The sequence below is a fragment of the Tachyglossus aculeatus genome, chromosome 4, assembly GCF_015852505.1.
Source record: "Tachyglossus aculeatus isolate mTacAcu1 chromosome 4, mTacAcu1.pri, whole genome shotgun sequence".
In the NCBI taxonomy this organism is placed as follows: domain Eukaryota; kingdom Metazoa; phylum Chordata; class Mammalia; order Monotremata; family Tachyglossidae; genus Tachyglossus; species Tachyglossus aculeatus.
In genome coordinates this window covers 116,368,723-116,389,845 of record NC_052069.1, presented here as the reverse complement: position 1 = coordinate 116,389,845, position 21,123 = coordinate 116,368,723, and the positions used below count along the sequence as shown (strand labels likewise).

At 59.5% G+C, this 21,123-nt stretch overlaps 2 protein-coding genes across 13 annotated transcripts in view; one reads left to right on the top strand and one right to left on the bottom strand.

The window, feature by feature from the left end:
* NUP188 (nucleoporin 188) overlaps positions 1–9,807 on the top strand; it is a 50,099-nt gene extending 40,292 nt beyond the window's left edge. The window contains exons 30-44 of the mRNA XM_038745017.1: positions 546–741; positions 2,450–2,527; positions 3,008–3,093; positions 3,360–3,505; positions 3,836–4,017; positions 4,131–4,331; positions 4,633–4,725; positions 6,923–7,081; positions 7,239–7,376; positions 7,781–7,855; positions 7,995–8,204; positions 8,367–8,498; positions 8,600–8,673; positions 8,857–8,986; positions 9,126–9,807. Of these exons, the coding sequence (XP_038600945.1) occupies positions 546–741; positions 2,450–2,527; positions 3,008–3,093; positions 3,360–3,505; positions 3,836–4,017; positions 4,131–4,331; positions 4,633–4,725; positions 6,923–7,081; positions 7,239–7,376; positions 7,781–7,855; positions 7,995–8,204; positions 8,367–8,498; positions 8,600–8,673; positions 8,857–8,986; positions 9,126–9,302 (2,077 nt within the window). The 3' untranslated portion in view covers positions 9,303–9,807. The remainder of the gene's footprint in view (positions 1–545; positions 742–2,449; positions 2,528–3,007; positions 3,094–3,359; positions 3,506–3,835; positions 4,018–4,130; positions 4,332–4,632; positions 4,726–6,922; positions 7,082–7,238; positions 7,377–7,780; positions 7,856–7,994; positions 8,205–8,366; positions 8,499–8,599; positions 8,674–8,856; positions 8,987–9,125) is intronic.
* Positions 9,808–10,574: 767 nt separating this feature from the next.
* The window catches only part of SH3GLB2 (SH3 domain containing GRB2 like, endophilin B2), a 35,346-nt gene continuing 24,797 nt past the window's right edge, over positions 10,575–21,123 (bottom strand). For 2 of the 12 annotated variants that reach the window (XM_038745003.1, XM_038745004.1), the window contains exons 4-13: positions 20,339–20,472; positions 19,851–19,943; positions 17,949–17,960; positions 16,576–16,638; positions 14,314–14,337; positions 13,924–14,013; positions 12,806–12,936; positions 12,679–12,693; positions 12,266–12,503; positions 10,575–10,978 (exon numbers count right to left, since the gene is read on the bottom strand). In XM_038745003.1, the coding sequence (XP_038600931.1) occupies positions 10,871–10,978; positions 12,266–12,503; positions 12,679–12,693; positions 12,806–12,936; positions 13,924–14,013; positions 14,314–14,337; positions 16,576–16,638; positions 17,949–17,960; positions 19,851–19,943; positions 20,339–20,472 (908 nt within the window). In that variant the 3' untranslated portion in view covers positions 10,575–10,870. The remainder of the gene's footprint in view (positions 10,979–12,265; positions 12,504–12,678; positions 12,694–12,805; positions 12,937–13,923; positions 14,014–14,313; positions 14,338–16,575; positions 16,639–17,948; positions 17,961–19,850; positions 19,944–20,338; positions 20,473–21,123) is intronic. The other 10 variants (XM_038745007.1, XM_038745008.1, XM_038745006.1 and 7 more) reach the window with 9 other exon arrangements.

The following is a 21,123-nucleotide window of genomic DNA, read 5'->3' as shown; positions in this document are numbered from 1 at the left end:
AATCTATCAGTGGTATTTATGGAGCACTTTGTACAGAGCACTGTACTAAGCACTTGGGAGAGTACAACCCAACAGAATTAGCAGACAGGTTCCCTGCCCACCTGTTGAGCTTAGAATCTAGAGGTCAACACTACTCTGAGGAGGGAGATCCCAGGGACCACCCCCGCCCTTTCCGGAAGGGCATATCATTCATTCGTTCAATCAGTCGTATTTATTGAGCGCTTACTGTGTGCAGAGCCTGTACTAAGCGCTTGGGAAGTGCAAGTTGGCAACATCTAGAGACGGTCCCTACCCAACAGTGGGCTTATAGTCGAGAAGGGGGAGACAGAGAACAAAACAAAACATATTAACAAAATAAAATAAGTAGAATAAATATGTACAAGTAAAATAGAGTAATAAATACGTACAAACACACATATATACAGGTGCTGTGGGGAAGGGAAGGAGGTAAGGCAGGGGAGAGGTGGCGTGGCCTCCTGCGTCCCCTGATGGTGTTCCATTTCCGCTTCAATGCCGCCCCGGGCTTTGTCCTGTGGCTCTCCTAGGGGCTCCCTGGACAAGTCCCTGAAGGACATGCTGAAAAAGTTCTCCAGCGAGAATCGCTTTGCCTACTGGTCGGGGTACGTCAAGTCCCTGGCCACGCACATGGCCGAGTCGCAGGGCGGCGGCTGCACCTCCCTGGTGGAGCACCAGATGCTCATCTCGGCCTGGCGGATGCTGCTGATTATCGCCACCAGTCACGTAAGCGCCGTCTCACCCGGGGGCCCCCCCTTGTCCGGCCCCAGTCCTGGAGCTGGAGGAAGCGATGTAGCCGGGAGATGTCATTTTCTAGGGGCCACCAAAGAAACAAAAGGGACCGTAACATTGTAAAGCACCTGTGAACACCTGAGGCCCTCCTCCCCTGCACTTTGTCTCAGTAGTGCAAGCATCCCTCGCACCGTACACTAGCTCGGTCGATCTATCAATCAGTGGCATTTTTTTTCAGCGCCTACTGTGTGCGGAGCTCTGTATTAAGTGCTGGGGACAGGACAGTAGAGTTGAAAGACCTGATCCTCGCCTTCAAGGAACTGTCAGTCTAGAGGGGGAAAGCAGTCGCCTTACCAGGGCCATGGCAGCAGAAGGCGTCCGTCAATATTTGCGGATTCATTCATTCAATCGTATTTATTGAGTGCTTACTGTGTGCGGAGCCCTGTATTAAAATCGCTGGGGACAGGACAGTAGAGTTGAAAGACCTGATCCTCGCCCTCAAGGAACTGTCAGTCAAGAGGGGGAAAGCGGTCGCCTTACCAGGGCCATGGCAGCAGAAGGCATCCGTCAATATTTGCAGATTCATTCATTCAGTCTTATTTATTGAGCGCCTACTGTGTGCAGAGGACTGTACTAAGCGCTTGGGAAGTACAAATCGGCAACATATAGAGACGGCCCCTACCCAACAACGAGCTCACAGTCTAGATTCCCTGATCGATAGGAGAGCAGTCTGGCCTGTTTTCTTTGGTTCCTTGAACCTGCAGGCTGGGATCCCGTTTGGGAAATAATTAAAGCTATTTTTTGAGGTGCAGAGGGAGTCGAGGAGTTCCCCAGAACTGCTGTTCCTGGGTGGCTTTGGTTTTGTTTTTTAAGGTGGTGTCTGTTAAGTGCTCACTTTGTGCCAGGCACTGTACAAAGCCCTGGGGTTGATGCAAGTTACTCAGGTTGGACATATTCCATATCCCACATGGGGCTTACGGTCTTACAAATGAGGTAACCGAGACCCAGAGAAGTGAAGCGACTTGTCCACGGTCACCCAGCAGACAAGTGGCGGAGCTAAGATTAGAACCCAGGTCCCTCTGTCTTCCAGGCTCGTGCTCTACCCACTAAGCCACGCTGCGTCTCTGGGTTAGCACGCTGCTTCAGTCAGGGATTGGGCATTCCCAGGAGCACGATTCCGGTTTTGACTGCGCCCATCTGCCTGGCAAGGAGCATGTAGTTGTCTTCTCCAGGAGATGTCCAACTAATATCTCAAATGTCCCTCTGCCTCAGTATGATTGATGGTTTCTGGGGAAATCCATGCTTTCTGTCTCCCCCCCGCCCCCACAACCCAAAAAGCTTCGGTTCCCTTGAGCTTGGGACCCCAGGCGAACCGGTGCACCCAGAGAGGAGGCAGGCTGTCGTGTTGGAACGGCGATGGGGTACCGAGTCACGGCGTTCAGGTTCCCTGTGGTAGAAACCAGCCCCGATGGACGGTCCCCCCCCCGTGTGCTGCCTGCTGGCTCCTTAGCCCCGGGCCCAGGTGATTTCTGAAGAGCAGTAGGGCAGCAGGGGGGTGAGGATATGCCTCCCCTGTCCCTGGATGCTCGAGAGCCCCGCTGCCCCGTAGGCCGACTAGCCTTAAAGGGAGAGATGCATAACGTGGTGACGTATCCGGGTGCATCTTCAGCCCGTCCCCCCTCTCCATCTCTGTCCTCCTCAGGCAGATATCATGCACCTGGCCGACCCGCTCGTTCGCCGCCAGCTGTTCCTGGAAGTGCTCGATGGGACCAAAGCGTTGGTAAGTGAGCCCGGGTGGGCTGGGGCTCCCGAAGTCAGACACCCTCTGGAGCCCCGGCCTGCTCCCCCCCCTGCCCTGGGGAGTCGGCTTGGCTTGTGGTGGTCCCTAGGGCTGCAGGAGGAAGGCTAGGGCTTTTTCCAGGACCCTTGGCTTCTGTTCCCGCCCTCCGTCCCCTCACCTGGGCTTCAGAGTTGATGCAGGGCCGCCTGGGCCCGCAGCCCCCTGACCGGACAGCGATGAAAGAGGCGGGTGGAGGGGCGTGGGTTCTAGACCTACCCGGCTGACTTACCTCAAGTACGTCACTTAACTCCTCTAGGCCTCGGGTTCCTCATCGGTAAAATGGGTATGATAATCACTATCAATTTCTCCTCGCCTCACGGGGAGGCTGTGAGGATAAAAAAAAAAGCGACAGAGAAGAGCGCTCTACTACTAATTCAGAACTGACCCATCATCTATCTTTCTGCCTCCGTCTCTGTCTAGCTATCGGTCCCGACGTCAGTGAACTGTTTGCGGCTGGGGTCCATGCTGTGTACCTTGCTGCTCATCTTGCTCCGGCAGTGGAAGAGGTAGGGCCTGCTCATCTCCTAGGCAGCATCGAATGCCTCTGTGGCAGCACACTTGGGCCCCTTACCTATTTCCCTGCTCTGGAGAGGAGGAGAACTTGTGATGAAGTCGAAACCTTCTCCCCGCATTAGGTTCCAGTCATTTCAGGCCAGAGAAAATGGGAGCTGGCTTGCACAAACTAGACACCAGAAGGGTGGGGAGGATTTGTTGTCATGAGAGGCCTCTCTCTCTATCTCTGTCTCTCTATTTCCCTCCTTCCCCCCAACAGAGAGTTGGGTTCTGTGGAAGAAATCCTCAGCTCCTTGGTGGAGATTCTGGAGGGCGTTCTGCAGGCGGATCAGCAGCTGATGGAGAAAGCCAAGGCCAAGGTGTTCTCGGCTCTTATCACCATCCTGCAGATGAAGGAGATGAAAGGTAACGGGCCGGAGCCCCTGCCCTATCAGGATCCCCTTGGCTAGAGGCTCCTGCTTTTCTTCCCCGCCTCAGGAGCTCGGGGCTTTGGGCTGGGGTGAAGTCATCAAACGATTGCATGCGGTCCTGAGAGGAGGGGGTGGCCGGTCTTGGTTTGGCGTTGGGGGGTGTCACCGCATCCCCAGCCTGCTGCGCGCATTCCCCTGGCTCCACCTCCTAGGGTCTCCCGTGGCCCCCTGCACTCCTGCCTCGGTCGCGGCACTCCCTGACCCGCTGTCCCTACACCAGGAGAGTGGGCACCGAGGGTGAGGTAGGGCCGCGTCTGCTTTCCAGTGAGCGAGATCCCCCAGTACTCCCAGCTGGTGCTCAGCGTCTGCGAGACCCTGCAGGACGAGGTGATTGCGCTCTTCGACCAGACTCGCCACAGCCTGGCATCCGGAGGGCCCCTCGAGGACAAGGACAGCATGGAAACGGACGACTGCTCCCGGGTCCGGCACAAAGACCAGCGGGACGGGGTGAGGGAGCCCTTCGTTCTCACCGAGGCCGGTTCTCTCACCTTCCCCTCTGGGCCTCCCAATCACCTCCTCCCCTCTCTCTCTCCCCTTTCTCTTTCTCCCTGCCCCAGCAGGTGTGCGTCCTGGGCCTGCACCTGGCCAAGGAACTGTGCCAAGTGGATGAGGACGGGGACTCCTGGCTGCAGGGTACACGCAGAATCCCCATCCTGCCTACAGTGTTCACCACCCTGGAGGTGAGCCTTCGCGTGAAGCAGAACCTGCACTTCACCGAAGCCTCCCTGCACCTGCTGCTCACCTTGGCCCGCACTCAGCAGGTAAGAAGCTGGGGCCCCACCGCTCGGTCAGGCACCCTGGGAGCGTTGGGCCGTGACATTCGGCCCCTGCCATGTTCAGAGGCGGGAACCGGCCGCTTAGATCTTCCTCGGGGGGTTTTGGAAACAGCCTCCTCCTGCAGGGGACCCAACTGGGCACTTGCTCTCTTCCTGCTCCTCAGGACACCTCGTTGGGTGGGGGGCTTTAGGCGTGGAACTCCCCCCCCGGGGTGGGGCACTAGGGTGATCACCCCCGGCCTGGGCAGCCATGGAGAACTGCCTCACCCATTCTTCTGTTCCCCAGGGGGCTGCAGCTTTGGCGGGCGCTGGCATCCCCCAGAGCATCTGCCTGCCCCTCCTGAGCGTGTACCAGCTCAGCACCAACGGATCCGGCCAGGTGGGCGTTGCTTATCCCTCTCATTCATTCATCCAGTCGTATTTATTGAGCGCTTACTGTGTGCAGAGCACTGTGCTAAGCGCTTGGTACAGCTCTCCCCCCACCCCCCTTTAACGGTCATCAGCCCCTTCGTTGAGAAACAGCATGGCGTAGTCAGAGCACAGGCCTGTGAGTCAGAAGGTACTAATCCCGGCTCCGCCACTTGGCAGCCCTGTGACCTTGGGCAAGTCACATCACTTCTCTGGGCCTCGGTTCCCTCATCTGGAAAACGGCGGTTGAGACCGTGAGCCCCCCGTGGGACAGGGACTCAACCCGATTTGCTTGTACCCACCTCAGCATTTGGTACAGGGCCTGGCACACAGTAAGTGCTCAACAAAAGCCACAATTATTATGATTACTGTCCTTCGCCTCTCTCCGAGACACTCAACGCAGGTGTTAGTCACCCATGCCAATTTAGAGGTGTGGCCCAGAAAAGGCCACTGCGACCCCACCGCACCCTCCGGTCATCGCCCCTCCTCCCCGCTCCACTGTCCCCGTTGACGCTCCTTGGCTGGGCTGCATGCGTCCACTGACTTTGCTTCCTCTCCCTTAAATCTCTTCTCAAATCCCTGCACTTTCCAAACCTCTTCCCTCTCCTGAAAGCACAGTGACCTTCTGGCAAAGCCTCATGGGCACCACCCTGCCCTCCGTTGCCTTTGACACCTGACCAGGCCCACTCTCTAAAACACCCCGCGGCCTTTCTTTTACTCTGGTTCTCTTCCTACTTCTCTGACGGCTCTCTCAATTTCCTTTGCTGGCTCTTCTTCCTCTCTTCACCCTTTAACTGTGGGGATCCCACAAGACAGTTTAGGTTCCTCTATTTGTCCCACTGTACACACTCACTCTATTGGGGAGCTCATTCAGTGTCAGCGACCACTTCTGTCCAGATGAAGGGTCCCAAAGCTATTCGAGCCCTGACCTCCCAGTGCAACGCGCTGCGTTAAGCACACGGGAGGGTGGAACAGAAGCCACACGTATTCTCCTTGCCCTCAAGAAACTTACAACTGAAAAGCGATTTACTCATAGTGACCAATGGACAACAGTGTCTTTTCACACAAAACCATTAGCCTCAAGGTTTTCCACCAACTTAGTCCCCCTTCACACCCCATATTGAACTCCTTGCCCCAGCAGGCAGATCTCATCGTTGTCTCACTGGCCCCTCTGCCATCTCTGGCTAATTGCTCACACCTGATTCAGCACCCAAAGCAGTGTGGTCCAGTGGAGTGAGCATGATTTTAGAAGTCAGGGGGCCTGAGGTCTAGTACCAATTCCACCACTTGCCTACCTTGTGACCTTGCAAGCCACTTCACTTCTCTGGGCCTCAGTCTCCTCATCAGTGAAATGGATGTTTCCCTTTCTCCCTAGACTGGGAGCCCTCTGTGAGATGGGACTGTCTGACCTGATTATCCTGTATCTACCCCAGGACTCAGTACATTGCTTGTATCTAGCGTACCGCAATTACTGTTGTCATCTTCGTCATCATTATTATTACCACCTTTACTGGATGCTCTCCCTGCCCTACTAAACCACATCCCCTCCCTCTTTCAGAGTCCCCCAAAGAAGCCACTTCCTGGTCATGATATCCCGTCAGCCCCCTTAACACTTCCAAATAGATGTGTTGGATGATTCGGTGCTTGTTTAATTGTTTGCATTTTTGGTCCCTCATTAGACTGTAAGCTCCTCAAGGACAGGGCCTGGGTCTTCTTTCTGTATGGTCCCAGACGGCTAGTCCAGTGCCCTGCGCCCATCAGTGCTGTCCATCAGGCCTGGGCAAGGGCTGGAATAGAAGCCAGGCATTTCCCCTCTAGACTGGAAGCTTGCCGTGAGGGAATGCGTCAAAAACTCTGTTGTAGTGTACTCTCCCAAGTGCTTTGTACAGTAAGCGCTCAATAAATATGATTGACTGATTTCCACAATGGGGGCTTGCGGCTGGGACGGCCCAAGGAGTGGATTCAGTCCCCGCCTGTGGCCTTTTACCGCCGGACGTAGGGGGTCTCAGGGGGCCGTCTCCCCTGGGCAGGCGGAGGGAGTCTTCTGCACCGTCAGAGCGGTGAAGGCGGTTGTTTCTGCCCCGCCTCAACTGATTAGGGGCGGACCCCTGCTCTTTGGAGTGGAGCGGCTGGGCCGACCCCCGTCTCCCCCGCCTTGCCCCGTCTAGACCGCCAGCTCCTTACGCAAGACCCTGGACGCCCCATCCTGGCCCGGAGTCTACCGCCTGTCCATGTCCCTGATGGAACGCCTGCTCAAGACTCTCCGCTACAACTTCCTGACCGAGGCCCTGGACTTCGTGGGCGTCCACCAGGAGCGGATCCTGCAGGTGAGGCTCCCCCAGCTCCTCCTCCTGCTCCCTCCGCGGGGGACAGCCCGCCACCCGGCGAAGGAGCCGGGGGTCTCGGGGCACACGCAGCGGGAACGGCGCCGGGCCTCCGCCTCACCCCTTCCGCCGCCACGCCTCCCTCCCTCCCTCTCCCTAGTGCCTCAATGCCGTGAGGACGGTGCAGAGCCTGGCTTGCCTGGAGGAGGCCGACCACACTGTGGGCTTCATCCTGCAGCTGTCCAACTTCATGAAGGAGTGGCAGTTCCACCTGCCGCAGCTCCTCAGGGACATCCAGGTAAGGTCCGGCCCGGCCTGCCGGGGCCAGGTGGGTGGCCTGGCCCTGTGGGAAATTCAGGCCTTTTCCCACCGCCTTGGATGGACAGTCCTGGCCCCTGCCTGGCTCAGCCAGTCTGTTGACCCGCATGGGGTGGTAGATTGGGAGAGGCACGGGCCCTTCAATCCGAACACGGCCTCGGGGCTCCGGAATTTGCAGCCACGTGGAAAGGGCAGCGGCGGGAGCCAGAAATTTCCCTTCTGCCTGATCCTCGGCCAGCCAAGGACTCTCTTGTCCTTTGAGCTTCTCTTGTCCATCAGCTTCTCGGGCCTTGGGTGTTCAGAGTCGAGCCCCTCCGCACAGAGCGCCGTGGCGAGGGGCCGCTCCCGGTTAAGAGCCACGTCTCCCTTGGTCGTGTGTTCCAGGTGAATCTGTGTTACCTGTGCCAGGCCTGCACCTCCCTCCTGCACAGCCGCAAGATGCTGCAGCACTATTTACAGGTGAGGGTCCCCCGTCCCGTGGCCGAGCCGGGCCGGACCCTCGGGCTCCATCAGCACCCTCGTCCCCCCTCCTTTTCGGCTGCGGCCGCCGAGGTCCGCCTCACCCAGCCTCCCCTTCTTGCCCCTCCGCCTCCCACAGAACAAAAATGGTGACACCATCCCCTCAGCGGTCACTCCCCGGGTCCAGCGGCCCTCGCAAGCCTCCTCCAAGCAGCCCAACCCAGACGCGGAGGCTGGGGAGCAGAGAGCCCTGCGACTGGTCCAGTACAGCCTCCTCAAGATCCTCAGCAAGACCCTGGCCGCCCTGCGCCACTTCACGCCCGACGTCTGCCAGATCCTTCTGGACCAGGTAGCGGGGCGCCGCTGGACCCCGAGCCCCAGACGTCAGCCGGGGGGGGCGTGAGCAGAGGGGCCTTCCCGGAGGGCTGCAGGATAGGTTGCTCCCACCCCAGCCCCTCATCCGTTCTCCTTCTCTTCTCCCCGATCCTCTGCCTCCCTGCTTCCCGCACAGTCCCTGGACCTTGCAGAATACAACATCCTCTTTGTGCTGAGCTTCACCACCCCGGCCTTTGACTCGGACGTGGCCCCGTCCTTCGGCACCCTCTTGGCAACGGTCAACGTGGCTCTCAATATGCTGGGAGAGGTAGGAGCCCCGGGCCGGGCCCCCTCTGTTTTAACCAAACGCAAAGCCCTCTCCCTTTCTCGTCTGACTTCCCCGATCCGACGCCTCCTCTCCCTCTCCAGCTGGACAAGAAGAAGGAGCCTCTGCCCCAGACCGTGGGCCTCCCCACCCAAGCGGAAGGGACCAGGACGCTGAAGTAAGAGGAGATCCTCGGCGCCCGCGACCCTCGGTTTCCTTTCCGCCTCCAAGCCTGGATGCGCTTCTCTGGAACCTGGGCCCCTGCCTGCTCCCTCCCGTCCTCCAAATCCATCCCCGCCTCCCAGCCCCACCAGATTCCCCTAGCGGGCTGGACCGACCGACTCCTCCATTCCCCACTCAGGTCCCTCCTCCTGTTTACCATGGAAAACTGTTTCTACCTGCTGATCTCCCAGGCAGTACGCTGCCTCAGGGACCCGGCCGTGCACCCCCGTGACAAGCAGCGTATGAAGCAGGAGCTCAGCTCAGAGCTGGTACCCAGGGCCCCAATGGGGAAGGGGGCGGGAGGATGGGGGGGTCTCCCGTCCCCTCCCCGTGAAACCCGCCAGTCAGGGTTACTCCTGGGGATCGGTAGGGGGGTCCCGGAGACTGACCCGCTTTTTCTCCTTCCAGAGCACCCTCCTCTCCAGCCTCTCCCGCTACTTCCGCCGAGGAACCCCCGCTTCACCTGCTGCCGGGGTCCTCCCTTCTCCTCAGGGCAAGTCATCTTCAGTCTCCAAAACAGGCCTGGACAGCCAGGAGCCCCTCATCCAGCTGGTGCAGGCCTTCGTCCGACACGTACAGAGATAAGAGAGCACCCAGCCCTCCTCCTCTCCCTCCTCCTCCTCCTCCTCCTCCCCCCCCGACCCCACCCTCCCTCCAGCGGCACCGGCTCCGCGGAGCCCGGTCGGCTCCCGGCCCCGCCGAGAGCGGCCGGTCGGTCCAGCCCGCGGTCACGTCGGAGAGCAGCTGAAGGGCCCCCCCGAGAACAGAGCCTTATTTTTGTATCTTGCACCGGAGGGAGGAAGGGAAGGAAGAGAAGAGGGAGAGGTCAGTCTTTTTCTGAGAAACTCGTATAAATTCCCTCTTCCTAAGAACCTCTCCCACAGCGTCTGGGAGAGCTGCAGCTGGGGCTCCTTCCCGGGTTTGGGGCGCCGCTCCCCCACCCCACCCCAATTCACCACGAGGCATGCGTGACTGTTGTGTACATTTCTGGACGTGAGGCTGCGTATGTGGATCAAGTGTTTCCATGCTGGTCTTCGGTTTTTTTGTACCTGTGCCCTATTTATACGGATATTAAAACTGTGTTTCTAGAGGCGATGGTGCTGGTGTGCGCACGGCGGGAGGCAGAGCCGGGCGGAGGGGCTGATTTTGGGTTCTGGAGCCTCCCCCCCCAGCCTCCAGGTCTGTCACACACGTGGCCCGGTCTTGGGCTGGAGCCCAGGGGGCAGGCGGGGACCAGGCCAGAGCGGGACGGGGGGCAGCGTGAAAGCAATTTATTAGTCAGTAGAGGAAGAGCACAGGCAGTAACACGCAAGTAAAAATACCAAGTTAAAAAGTTAGGCTGAGGGGGGTGGCTCCCGGAAGAGTCTCCAGGCCTGAGGGACCTGGGCGGGCCAGATGAGGGGAGGCGCAAGGACGGGATGGGGGCAGAAAATGGGCAGCGGCTCTTCTCCCACCCGCGGGAGCCAGCGTCATGGGGCAGGAGGAGCTAGAGGCTGGGCCGGCCCGTGCCTGCCCCAGTTTTGGTACGGTTGTTTTTTGGCAACACTGCTCTTCCTCCTGGTCCCCCAAGCTGTGGGCCCACCGTTTGCCCCTCCCTGGGATGTCAGCCCCTGCTGCCCCAGGGGCTTTAGAAACCCACTCCCATCTCCCTGGCCTGGGACAGGCACCTACTGGCTCCAGGGGCTCTCACTTCAACCTCCTTCCCTTCCCCAGGAGAGCAGAGGGCTAGGAGGAAGTTCTGTTTTTGCCCTGGGGCCTGAGGGCCTTGTCCCTGGATTCAGGCAGAGCTGCCCTCTTGTTGGAGGAAAAGCAGGGTAGCCGCCGCCTCCACCGCCGCTTCATGGGGTTGGAGAGGGGAGGAGTCGCCTGTGCCCACCTCCCTGCCACCTCCAGGGAATGTCTGGATGAGGGCCAGGGTGGGACAACACTTGTGTTTAAGCCTGCGAGAACTGGGGGCTCCGCTGCCTGGGGCGCAGCAGCGGGATCCGGCAAACACTAGGGCGAGGCTGGTCCCAAGGGTAGCCCCCCTCCCTCCCTACTTCCCACCCCCAGGGGAAAGGGCAGGGGGAGGCTGGCGGGGCCTTGGTCTCACAGTAAAGGGATGAGTGAAGGCTGGGGAGGAGGCGGGGAAGAGAGAAGAAACGCAGCATCCTCTAGCTCAGCAATTCGAGGTAGGTGACGGGGACTTTGCCCTTGTGGTTGCCTCTCTCTCCTATGAGCCAGTCGGGGTCCATGCCGGGCAAGCTGTACACCGTGATCAGCTGCAGACGGCGAGAAAGGATGGGTAAGGGCCGGGCTTGGGCTCCGGCTACGTCCAGGCCCGCCCTGTGGGCTGCTAAAGCGGGAGGGCACCCACCTGCCTCGGGGGGTGCAGGAGAGGTAGCGGGATCGATGCCCGTATTCTCCAATTTTTGCCTCAAAGCTTTGGGGAGTCCGGGACTTCCCCAGAGTGAGACTTTTAAAAGCTCACCTGAACTTTGCCCTTGTGGAGCCTGCTATTCCTCGCTGCCTTCCATTTGGCAATATTTCCTTTTTTTTTTTTTGCCTGCCGGGGCACCGGCAGGGACCGGGCAAGCAAACAGACGAGGGGGGCTCTGGTCGTAATAATAATGTGATAGTTTAAGTGCTCACTGTATGCCAAGTTCTGTACTGGGCCCTGGAGTAGAAATACTAAATAGGTGGGACACGGTAATAAGCGGGAGGCGGAAGCAGCGTGGCCCAGCGGAAAGAGGATGGGCTTGGGAGACAAGGACCTGGGTTCTAATCCCAGATCTGCCAATTGCTTGCTGTGTGACCTTGGGCAAGTCATTCAGACATATTTATTGAGCGCTTACTGGGTGCAGCGCACTGTCACTGGACTCTGGGCCTCAGTTCTTTCAAAAATGGGGTTTCTATAGCTGTACAGCAGCGAGAAGCAGCGTGGCTCAGTGAAAAGAGTCCAGGCTTTGGAGTTAGAGGTCATGGTTTCAAATCCCGGCTCCACAAATTGTCAGCTGTGTGACTTTGGGCAAGTCACTTCACTGGGCCTCAGTTCCCTCATCTGTAAAATGGGGATTAAGACTGTGGGCCCCACAGTCATGATCACCTTGTTCCTGATCAGGATCAGTGTTCCTGATCACTTGTACCTGATCACCTTGTTCCTGATCACCCTGTACCCCCGCCCCCCCAGCACTTAGAACAGTGCTTTGCACATAGTAAGCACTTAACAAATGCAATCATTATTATTACTATTACTACTACTTGGACTGTGTCCGACCTTATTAACTTGTATTTACTGCAGCGCTTAGAACAGTGCTTGACACATAGTAAGCGCTTAACCAATACCATAAAAAAATGGGTAATTTAATCTCCATTTTATAGATGTGGAAACGAAGGCCCAGAGGAGTTAAGTGACTTGGCCAAAGTCTTTCAGGAGGCAAGGGGCAGGGCCGGGATTAGAACCCAGTTCTCTTGAGCAGGGCCCCTCTGGCCCTGGAGGGAGGGAGCGTGGCTACCTCAGAGCTGGAGTTTGCCTCCCCCCCCTCCCTACTCCGGCGGCCACCACCCACCTCGTCAGCCAGGAGGGCTAGCTCGCTGCTGTCGGCTGCCTCGTAGTCATAGAGGACGCGGGCCTTGCGGGTCCCGCTGGCCGGGGGAGCCACGTCGGCGAGGCTGAGGGCCGCGGCCTCGCCGCCCGCGGGCACCACGGGGATGGTGGCGGCGGCGGCGGCAGCGGCCGTGGGGAGGGAAGTGCCGCTCAAGGGCGGGGAGGGGGGCTCGGGGTTGCCCACGAAGGTGCCGGGCAGTCTGGAAAGAGAAGGCGACGTCACACACCTCTGGGGTCTGGGCAGTTGGCGACGGCAGCCCCCTTTCCGACGTAGTCGGGGCAGCCGCTCCATCTCCCCCGGGCCTCACCCCCATCCCGTCCGGAGCGGGGCCAGAACCAGGCGCCGGCCTGCCCCTGCCCCCTGACCGTACTCACATCACTCCTTGGGTGCTGGGCGGCATGAAGGAGGGCAAGGGACTCACATGAGGATTAAGCCTCCTGCTTCCCCCACCCACAGCACGCGGCAGCCCCGGAGCCTGGGGACCCACCTGCCCTCGCTCACCTGTCCTGCCCCCAATTTCTGTCCCCGCACCTGCCCAGCTGTTTCTGCAGCTCTAGCATGTGCCGGTAGCACTGGCCGTAGTAAGCTGCTTGGGATTCGACGAACTCGTGCAGGCAGCGCAGGTGGTTCACCTGGGGCGGGGGGAAGAGCGCTTGGTTGGAGCAAGGAGAGGCTTGGCGCCGCAAGGAATCCCAAGGGACCAGCCAAACCAGTCCCCTGCTGCCACTCCCCTAGGCCAACCGAGGCAGGAAGCTGTCGTCTTTGCCTTAGCACTCCCACATCCCCGGGGAGATGGAGCAGTAGACTGTACTTTCCCAAGAGCATAGTACAGTGCTCTGCGCGCAGTAAGCGCTCAGATACGGTTGATCGATTGTGTCCCCTTTCCCCGTTCCACTCCGGATCGAGAATTTCTTCCTCAAATCTAGACGTTACCGGCTCTAATCCTCATCTCTGCAGATAGAGGTGACGTAATAATAATAATGGCATTTATTAAGCGCTTACTATGTGCAAAGCACTGTTCTAAGCGCTGGGGAGGTTACAAGGTGATCGGGTTGTCCCACGGGGGGCTCACAGTCTTCATCCCCATTTTACAGCTGAGGTCACTGAGGCCCAGAGAAGACTTGCGCAAAGTCACACAGCTGACAAGTGGCGGAGCCGGGATTTGAACCCACGACCTCCGACTCCAAAGCCCGGGCTCTTGCCCACCGAGCCACGCTGCAGAAGCAGCGTAGCGGCCTGGTGGGTACAACCCGGGACTGGGTTTTAATCCCGGCCCCGCCACTCGTCTCCCGTGGGCCCTCGGCCCGTCCCTGGGAATCGGAGGACCTGGGTTCTAATCCTGACTCCCCCGCTGGCCCACTGTGTGGCCTTCAAGTCGATTAACTTCTACGCTTCAGCTTCCTCGGCTGTGAATGCAGCCCGGGAGGGGGGAGGCTGAGGCAAAACTGCAGGGGCGGCCCTGGGGTCCCACCCTCCTCCTCCTCCCCCAGTCCCCTGCAGGTCCACGGTGGGATGCTGGTCGCGCTTGAGGCCCGGCCCCCTCACCCCCGAGGCTGGATGGCTGGAGGGGAGGCCTGCCTCGGTCTCCCCCTGTTCCCGGGCCGGCCCCCTGGACTCACGTGGGTGCTGCTGATCCCCTCCAGCAGCAGCCTGGTCACCTCGGCCTGGCGGTCAAACTCCGTCTGGGCCAGGCGCAGCTCGTGCTCAGCCTGGCCGGATGCAGCGGTGCAGGGGAGGGAGGAGGGAAAGAGGGTGAAGCCCCCAAAACATTCATCCGGCCCCTTTCCCCCGTCCATGCGAGCCCCCTCAACACGAACGCCTCTCCCCCCGCCCGCCGTCCATCCCTCCGCTGTGGGCACTGCCCTCACCGGTCCTATAGCATCTCAGGAACCAGGAGCAAGCAAAGACCACTGGGTCTGGCACTGCGAGGGCATCGTGGCCACCCCCGCCCCCCAGGACTTCTGAAGAAGCCCACCTGCTCTTCCCCACCCGTCCTTCTCCTTCCTTACCTTATCCACCTCGTCGTTCCAGAGCTGCGGGGGCCACAGAGCAACAGGAGAGGTCAGTAGGGTGAGGGCAGTGGTGGAGGGGGCGGGAGGGCTAGAAGCTGCCCCTCACCCAGTAGCAGCAGCACAACTTGCCACCCAGATGCCCGTTCCTCCCACTGGGGTGGTCAGCTGGTTGCGGGGGGCGACAGTCAGGGCTCCTGACTGGGCCTCTCCGGGAAGAGTCCCATAATCAGGTTCAGGAATGAGCCCAGAGATCAACCCAGGCTAGGGATTTTGAGGTACAAGGCCCCATTCATTCATTCAATCGTATTTATTAAGCGCTTACTGTGTGCAGAGCACTGTACTAAGCGCTTGGGAAGTACAAGTTGGCAACATATAGGGACGGTCCCTACCCACAGTGGGCTCACAGTCTAGCAAGCAGCTCCCCCAACCCCAAATCACAAGAGGCCTGGGCCACCTGGATAGGCTGGGGTCTGCCCAAGGTACCAGCCGTCTAGCCCTGACTCTCCCCGCCAGCTACAGGCAGGCTGGCTGCTTCTGGGATCTGGCTGGGGGGGGGAATCAATCCTATTTATTGAGTGCTTACTGTGTGCAGAGTACTAAGTACTTGGGAGAATACGACAGGAGTTGGTAGACACGTTCCCTGCCCACCGCGAGCTTAGAGGGAAGACAAATGTAAAAATAAATTACAAATATGGGTGTGAAAGCTTTGGGGCTGGAGGTGGGATGAATATTAAGTGCTTAGAGGGCACAGATCTGAGCGCCTAGGCAACGCAGAAGGGAGAGGGAGTAGGAGGAATGAGGGTTTAGTCAGGGAAGGCCTCTGAGAAGAGATGGGATTTTAATAATAATGATAATAATGATGGCATTTATTAAGTGCTTACTATGTGCAAAGCACTGTTCTAAGCGCTGGGGAGGTTACAAGGTGATCAGGTTGTCCCACGGGGGGCTCACAGTCTTAGTCCCCATTTTACAGATGAGGTAGCTGAGGCACAGAGAAGTTAAGTGACTTGCCTAAAGTCACATAGCTGACAATTGGCGGAGCCGGGATTTGAACCCATGACCTCTGACTCCAAAGCCTGTGCTCTTTCCACTGAGCCACGCTGCTTCTCGTAAGGCTAATAAGGCTTTGAAGTGGGGGAAGGAGTGGTGGTCTGTTGATTACGAAGACATAATCCAGGCCAACAGGCACAGCTAGAGAAGGAGGGTGGGAGGAGGAGGGGTGGGTACCTCCCCGCTCTCCCCTAATCCGTGCAACTTCCCCTGGCATTGCAGGGAGAGAGAGCGGGGTGGGCAGGAACGTGCCCCTCCTTGGCCTCACTCCTGAAGGGTGGGGATGAGGGAGCGCAGTACCACTCGGACGGGAGAGCCGGGACCTCAGGCAAGAAGCAAGCGCAAACCAAGCAGAAGCGGGAGGAAGAAGAAAACAAAAAATGGAAAAAAAAAGGAAACCCGATGGAGGGCCGACCGAGGGGCTGAGCCTCTTGGGAGGACGGACGGTAGGAATTTCCTTGCCCCAGATGTGACTCGGCACCCCCGCTCTCCACCCCAGCCCCACGGGTCCGCCATCAGCACCGACTGGAGACCCTCGTTTGCGAGGCTGAGGGGACGACTGAATGAATGACAGCAAAGTGGGGGAGAGGAGCAGGGCTCTGACTCCAAACCTCGTGGGCCGGGCCTGCCCTCAGAGACCCCCGGGTACCCCCGGGCACGGGAATACCTGGCCGCACGAGGGACTGTCCTATTGAATCTCCTTTTTGTCTCCCCCCCAGTCTCATTTCCCCCGGGAAGGGCAGGAGCTGGGGGTAGTCTGTCACACCAGGACCGATGTGTAACACACACGCGCGCTTGCTCTGGGGCAGGGGTGCTCCGTTCTCTCTCAAGAAATGGGTCACGGAGATGGCAGGCCCACGCTTAGGTGAAACATGCACCAGGGCCCCTCCTCAGTCTCTGACATTTTACCTCTTTCTTGCTCAAGAAATCAGACATCTTGCTCGTCCCAGACACCAGGACCCAGGCCCAGAAGGGGCCTCCTCACTCCTCCAGCAGGCTGGCAGCCCCTTCCCCTGGATCCTCCCACTGGGTAAGTCCCCATTCCCAGGGACTCGGGGGTCGGGGTGGGGGGCAGAGAGGAGACCCTATTTCCTAATCGTGTTGAAAGCCAGAGGGCCAGGGGGCAGAAAGGGCTGGGGAAGGGAGCCCAAGCTGAGCTGGGATAGGGAGGAAGCGTGGTGGGTGAGGGACAAGGCGCCGGAGTCTTACCGCTGATGCACTGGCAGAGAGAATGTAATTACGAGGTCTAGTCTCCTGAAAATCAGGCACAGCCTAGGAGGGGAATAGAGTCCACATACAAGTCACACGGCAGGGCATACCAGGGGGCAGAACTGGGGCGATTTCTCCCCCACCCAACCCTATCGGCGACACCCATCAGGCTTCCTGCCGGCTCCGGCTCTTCCGGTGTTCCTGTCCCACTCCCAGGATCCCGCTGGCGGCCGCTCCCACCCGGGTCAGTGGACCACCGAAGGGGCGGCCTAGGCCCGATTGGGCCTTCCTTCCCAGCCTGGCCTTTTCCCTGCAGCAGAGACCGGGCTGGTCTCTCTGCACCGTGTATCTGCTCCCTGCAGCACCCCTCTCCTGGCTCCCTGAGCGACCACCACCCAGCACGTGGTGGGGAGGGGGCTGGGCCCAAGAGAATAGGCCGGGAAGGGGGGGCCCTGCCTGCAGGACAGGAAATAGTGCTCTCGGAAGACCCGAGGAGGCCGGCCTCCCTCCCCTTCACTCCCTCTCATCTTCCGAGCTGGGTTAGGTCTCGGCCTCCTTAGGGGTTTAGTTTGCTCCAGCAGATCCCTGGGGCTTCCCGTCTGCCCCGAAACTCATGGGTCACAGAGGGACCCCTGCCTATGGGTCCTCCTAGCCCTGGGCCCCATCCCAACTGGTAACCGGACTCCTTCTCCCTGTCCTGACCCCAAAGTCTAGGCTCCCCACCCAGTGCTGGAGGCCAGTGTGCCCCTTCTCAAGTCCAGGATCCCCCACACCCAACAGTGGGGTGAGGACAGGCCTCCCCTTTCAAGGTGATGGTTCTAGCCCAGTGTACCTGGCAGGGTTAGGAGAGGAATAGACCAAGTGTGGTGGTTGGGGGACCAAGGCTTGGCTCCCAGTTTCGGACTCGCTCTCTCCCCCACCTCCATCCCGCTCCCTTGGTGACGGTTTCATTTGCAAGCAGCCATCCAACCGGAGCCCAATTAGTGCCCGGGAGGTCCGCTACCCCCGGGATGGGGGCATGGGGGGCACTGGAGGGGAGGAGAGGGAGCAGGACAAGACGAGGGGCACACTGGGCTGGAGTCCCACACCTCCTTTGCCAACCTCTCCCTAGAGGTCACCCCCTCTGTTCCCTCTCAGGGCAGAGCCAGTCTAGAGGGGCTGGGATTCTGGGACGTGGGATCGGGTCCCCCTTCCATTAGATAGCTGCTTGCAAAAGGCTCCTGGAATGTCCTGGCTGTGCTCAACAGAGTCAGTCAGCCGCTGCCGTGGGCAAGGCTCTGCCCCAGGACTCTGCCCCACGGCCCTCACGGTAGGCCCGGATTGGGAGGGGGAGAAAAAAAAAAGCACGGCATCTGAGATACAGATATACTCACATCTCCCTCACACTGAGTCAAGTTACAAAAAAAAAAACAGAACAAAAAGAACAAAAAGGTTAGTTATCCACACGGCGGCCCCAGGCCCGGCCTCTGCCCCTCCCCGCTCCCCCCTCAGAGGGAAGGGGGTGGCGGACACCGACGGGGGCGGCTCTCCGTTTTTCCCAAGGTCCCGGGGAGGCTGCGGCATCGCTCCAGACTGGACCCAACCTACTCTCAACTATCCTGTTTATGGTCAGTCCTCCCCTCGACGCCGTGGGAACGTTTCTTTAAGGGGCTGGGCTGGGGAGAAGAGGGGAGTTTTAGGGTGGGGGCGGTGAGAAACTCCAGCCGGCCCCCTTGGCTCTGGCTGATAAGGAGGGTGGGGGAGCAGGGGGAGGAAAAGCTAGGATGGGAAGGAGAAAGAGCAGTGTTATAAGCACAGGGTGGGCTGGGGTGGGAGGAAAAAGCCCACCGAAGATGATGGGGCAGCGGTTCAGGCCCTTCCAGCTCCTGCTATCACCCGTCCGACCCCGGGAATCAGATACCGGCCCTCAGTCCAGACCCAGGGAGTCTCTGCCATGCCCTCTCCACCCCTCACTGATCTTCAGGGGGCTCCTCTGAGCATTGAGATAACGCTCAGGTGAGGCATGGGGTTGTCATTCTACTCTTCATGTTGACAGAATAATAATAATAGTAACAATAATAATAATAATGGTATTTTTAAGCACTTACTATGTGCCAGACACCGTGCTAAAGCGCCGAGGTAGATACAAGATAATCGGGTTGGACACAGTCCCTGTCCCATAGGGGACTCACGGTCGTGATCCCCGTTTTAGAGATGAGGGGACTGAGGCACTGAGAAGTGAGGTGCCTTGCCCAAGGTCACACAGCTGGCAAGTGGTGGGATCGGGATTAAAACCCGGGAGCTCTTAGTCTCAGGCCCTCGCTCATTCAACTCCAGTGGTGCCCCACCGGGGCACCTCCCCACAATTTCACGGGGCCGTCTGGAAGGTCTCCCTGCCCAGAACTCCCCAAGGACCCACCCGCTAGGACAGAGGCCTCCGGAGCCCCCTGGAAGGTTGGGGGCTGGGGTGAATGAAGCCTGGGGATGGGGGGGGGACGATTCCTCAGTTACTGGGAGTCAAAGCAGTGGAGAGAGGGAGGGAAACACACAGGCGTCGGGCCCACTGGAAGGAGGAAAGCAAACCACATTCCATCCAAAGAGGAAGCATGCTGGGCTGAGGGTGGGGGGCTCAGGCTGGCGAAGGCTCTGGGGGTGCCGGCCCCGCTCAGTGTCAGAGCCCCGTTTTCCCCTCTCTTTCCCAGCGGGGCCCCTGGTTCTCCCCAAAGAGGAGCCCAGAAGGCTCCGTCACCCGGCTCTGCCATCGCCAGCCAGGGCCCAGCGGAGCTCTGCGGCAGCAGCCGGGGATGCCAAGGCGGAGCCACCCAGCTCTTTGCCAGAAGGGGAGGGGCAACCTGGTCGTGGAGGGCATCAGCCAGGGGGGTTGCAGGGGCAGTGGGGAAGAGCCCCAGGTGTAGGGAGGGTGATCTAGGCTCGGCTCTGAGCGGGGCCGCTGCAGGGGTCCCTTGCTCAGGGACGGAGAGGCTGGCCAGACAGCTCTGCTGGGGGCGGCGGAGCGTCAGCACAAATCAGAGCCCCCGCCAGCAGGCCGGGCAGGGGACGGGACATTCAGGCAGAGTCCATGCCAACAGCAGGCAACTCTCGGCTGTGCCGGGCCGGCCGGCTGGGGCAGGCCAAATCCCGCCACCAAATCCAACGGGTCCCCCGAGGCAAACAAGCAGCCAGGCATCCCCTGCACGAGGCAGTGAGGGGGGCAGCTGGACCCCCAGGGAGCCAAGCCCGGCCCCGCCGAGAAGGGACGAGGGGAGCCGGGGGACGGGGGGACTCCGGGAAATTACCGCTGCCTTGGCCTCGGCCGCCTTGGCTTTCTTCAGCCGGGCCTTGCAGGCGTCCAGGTCCAGCCGCCGGTTCTGCAGGAGTCGGCGCTCTTTCTGCCCAGGGGAGAGGAGCGGTCACAGACACTCGGAAACCTCCTCCAGCACTGGGGTGGGGGGTTGGAGGCAGCAGGGAGCCACGAGCACGAGGGGACCCGAAGGGCGGCTTTTGGGTCTGAGATTCTTCCCCGGGTGGGGTAACTGAGGCCCAGCATCCAGTCAGGGGAGAACCCTGGATCCCAGCCCAAGGCCAACAGAGTTTAGCACTCTGAACTGGGCATTGAGCCCGGGGTAGGTTGGAGCTTCAAGGCTAGCTGTAAGCGGGAGGGGTTGCCATGATGATCACAGGATCTAGGAAGAGTGCGGCAGGAAGACCCTGAGCGCGGGAGATGGGCCTTGCCTTAATCTCAGAGAAGGATGAGTCCACCCCCCCGGCCCCCCACCCCACTCACTGAAATCGTCCTCCAATCCCCTTCCAGGAAGTTGCGCAGAGGGGTGAGGAAGCTGATGGAGGCCGAATGGATGAAGTCCCGCTCTGCCGCCCCCAGCTGCTTCTCCGCCTCAGAGACCTTGGTCAGGGTCTTCCCTGGAGGAGCAGGGATAGAAATCCAGTCAGGGAGTACATGGAAACCCTGTCCCTCCTCTCCCCCCCCGACCCGCCACCCAGTCATCATCATCAATCGTATTTATTGAGCGCTTACTGTGTGCAGAGCACTGTACTGAGCGCTTGGGAAGTACAAGTTGGCAACATATAGAGACGGTCCCTACCCAGCAGTGGGCTCACAGTCTAAAAGTCATCCGAGGGGCAGCAGGGATGCCCTCCAGACAATCACCAACCAGACAGGAGAGACCCCCCCCCCGACCTCATCCTGAAAGGGACAGGTTACGTTACTTCTCTGTATCTCGGTCTCCTTGTCTGTAAAATGGGGATTTAAGACCTCTCCTGTCTGTTAGGACTGAGAGCCCCATGTGGGGCAGGGACTGTGTCCAACCGGGTTACCTAAATCCACCCCAGTGCATGGGTTCTAATCCCAGCTCTGTCACTTGACTGCTGTGTGATTTTGGCCAAGTCACTTCACTTCCCTGTGCCTCAGTTACTTCATCTGTAAAATGTACTTCCTCCTCCAGGAGGCCTTCCCAGACTGAGCCCCCTCCTTCCTCTCCCCCTCCTCCCCTTCCCCATCCCCCCCACCTTACCTCCTTCCCCTCCCCACAGCACCTGTATATATGTATATGT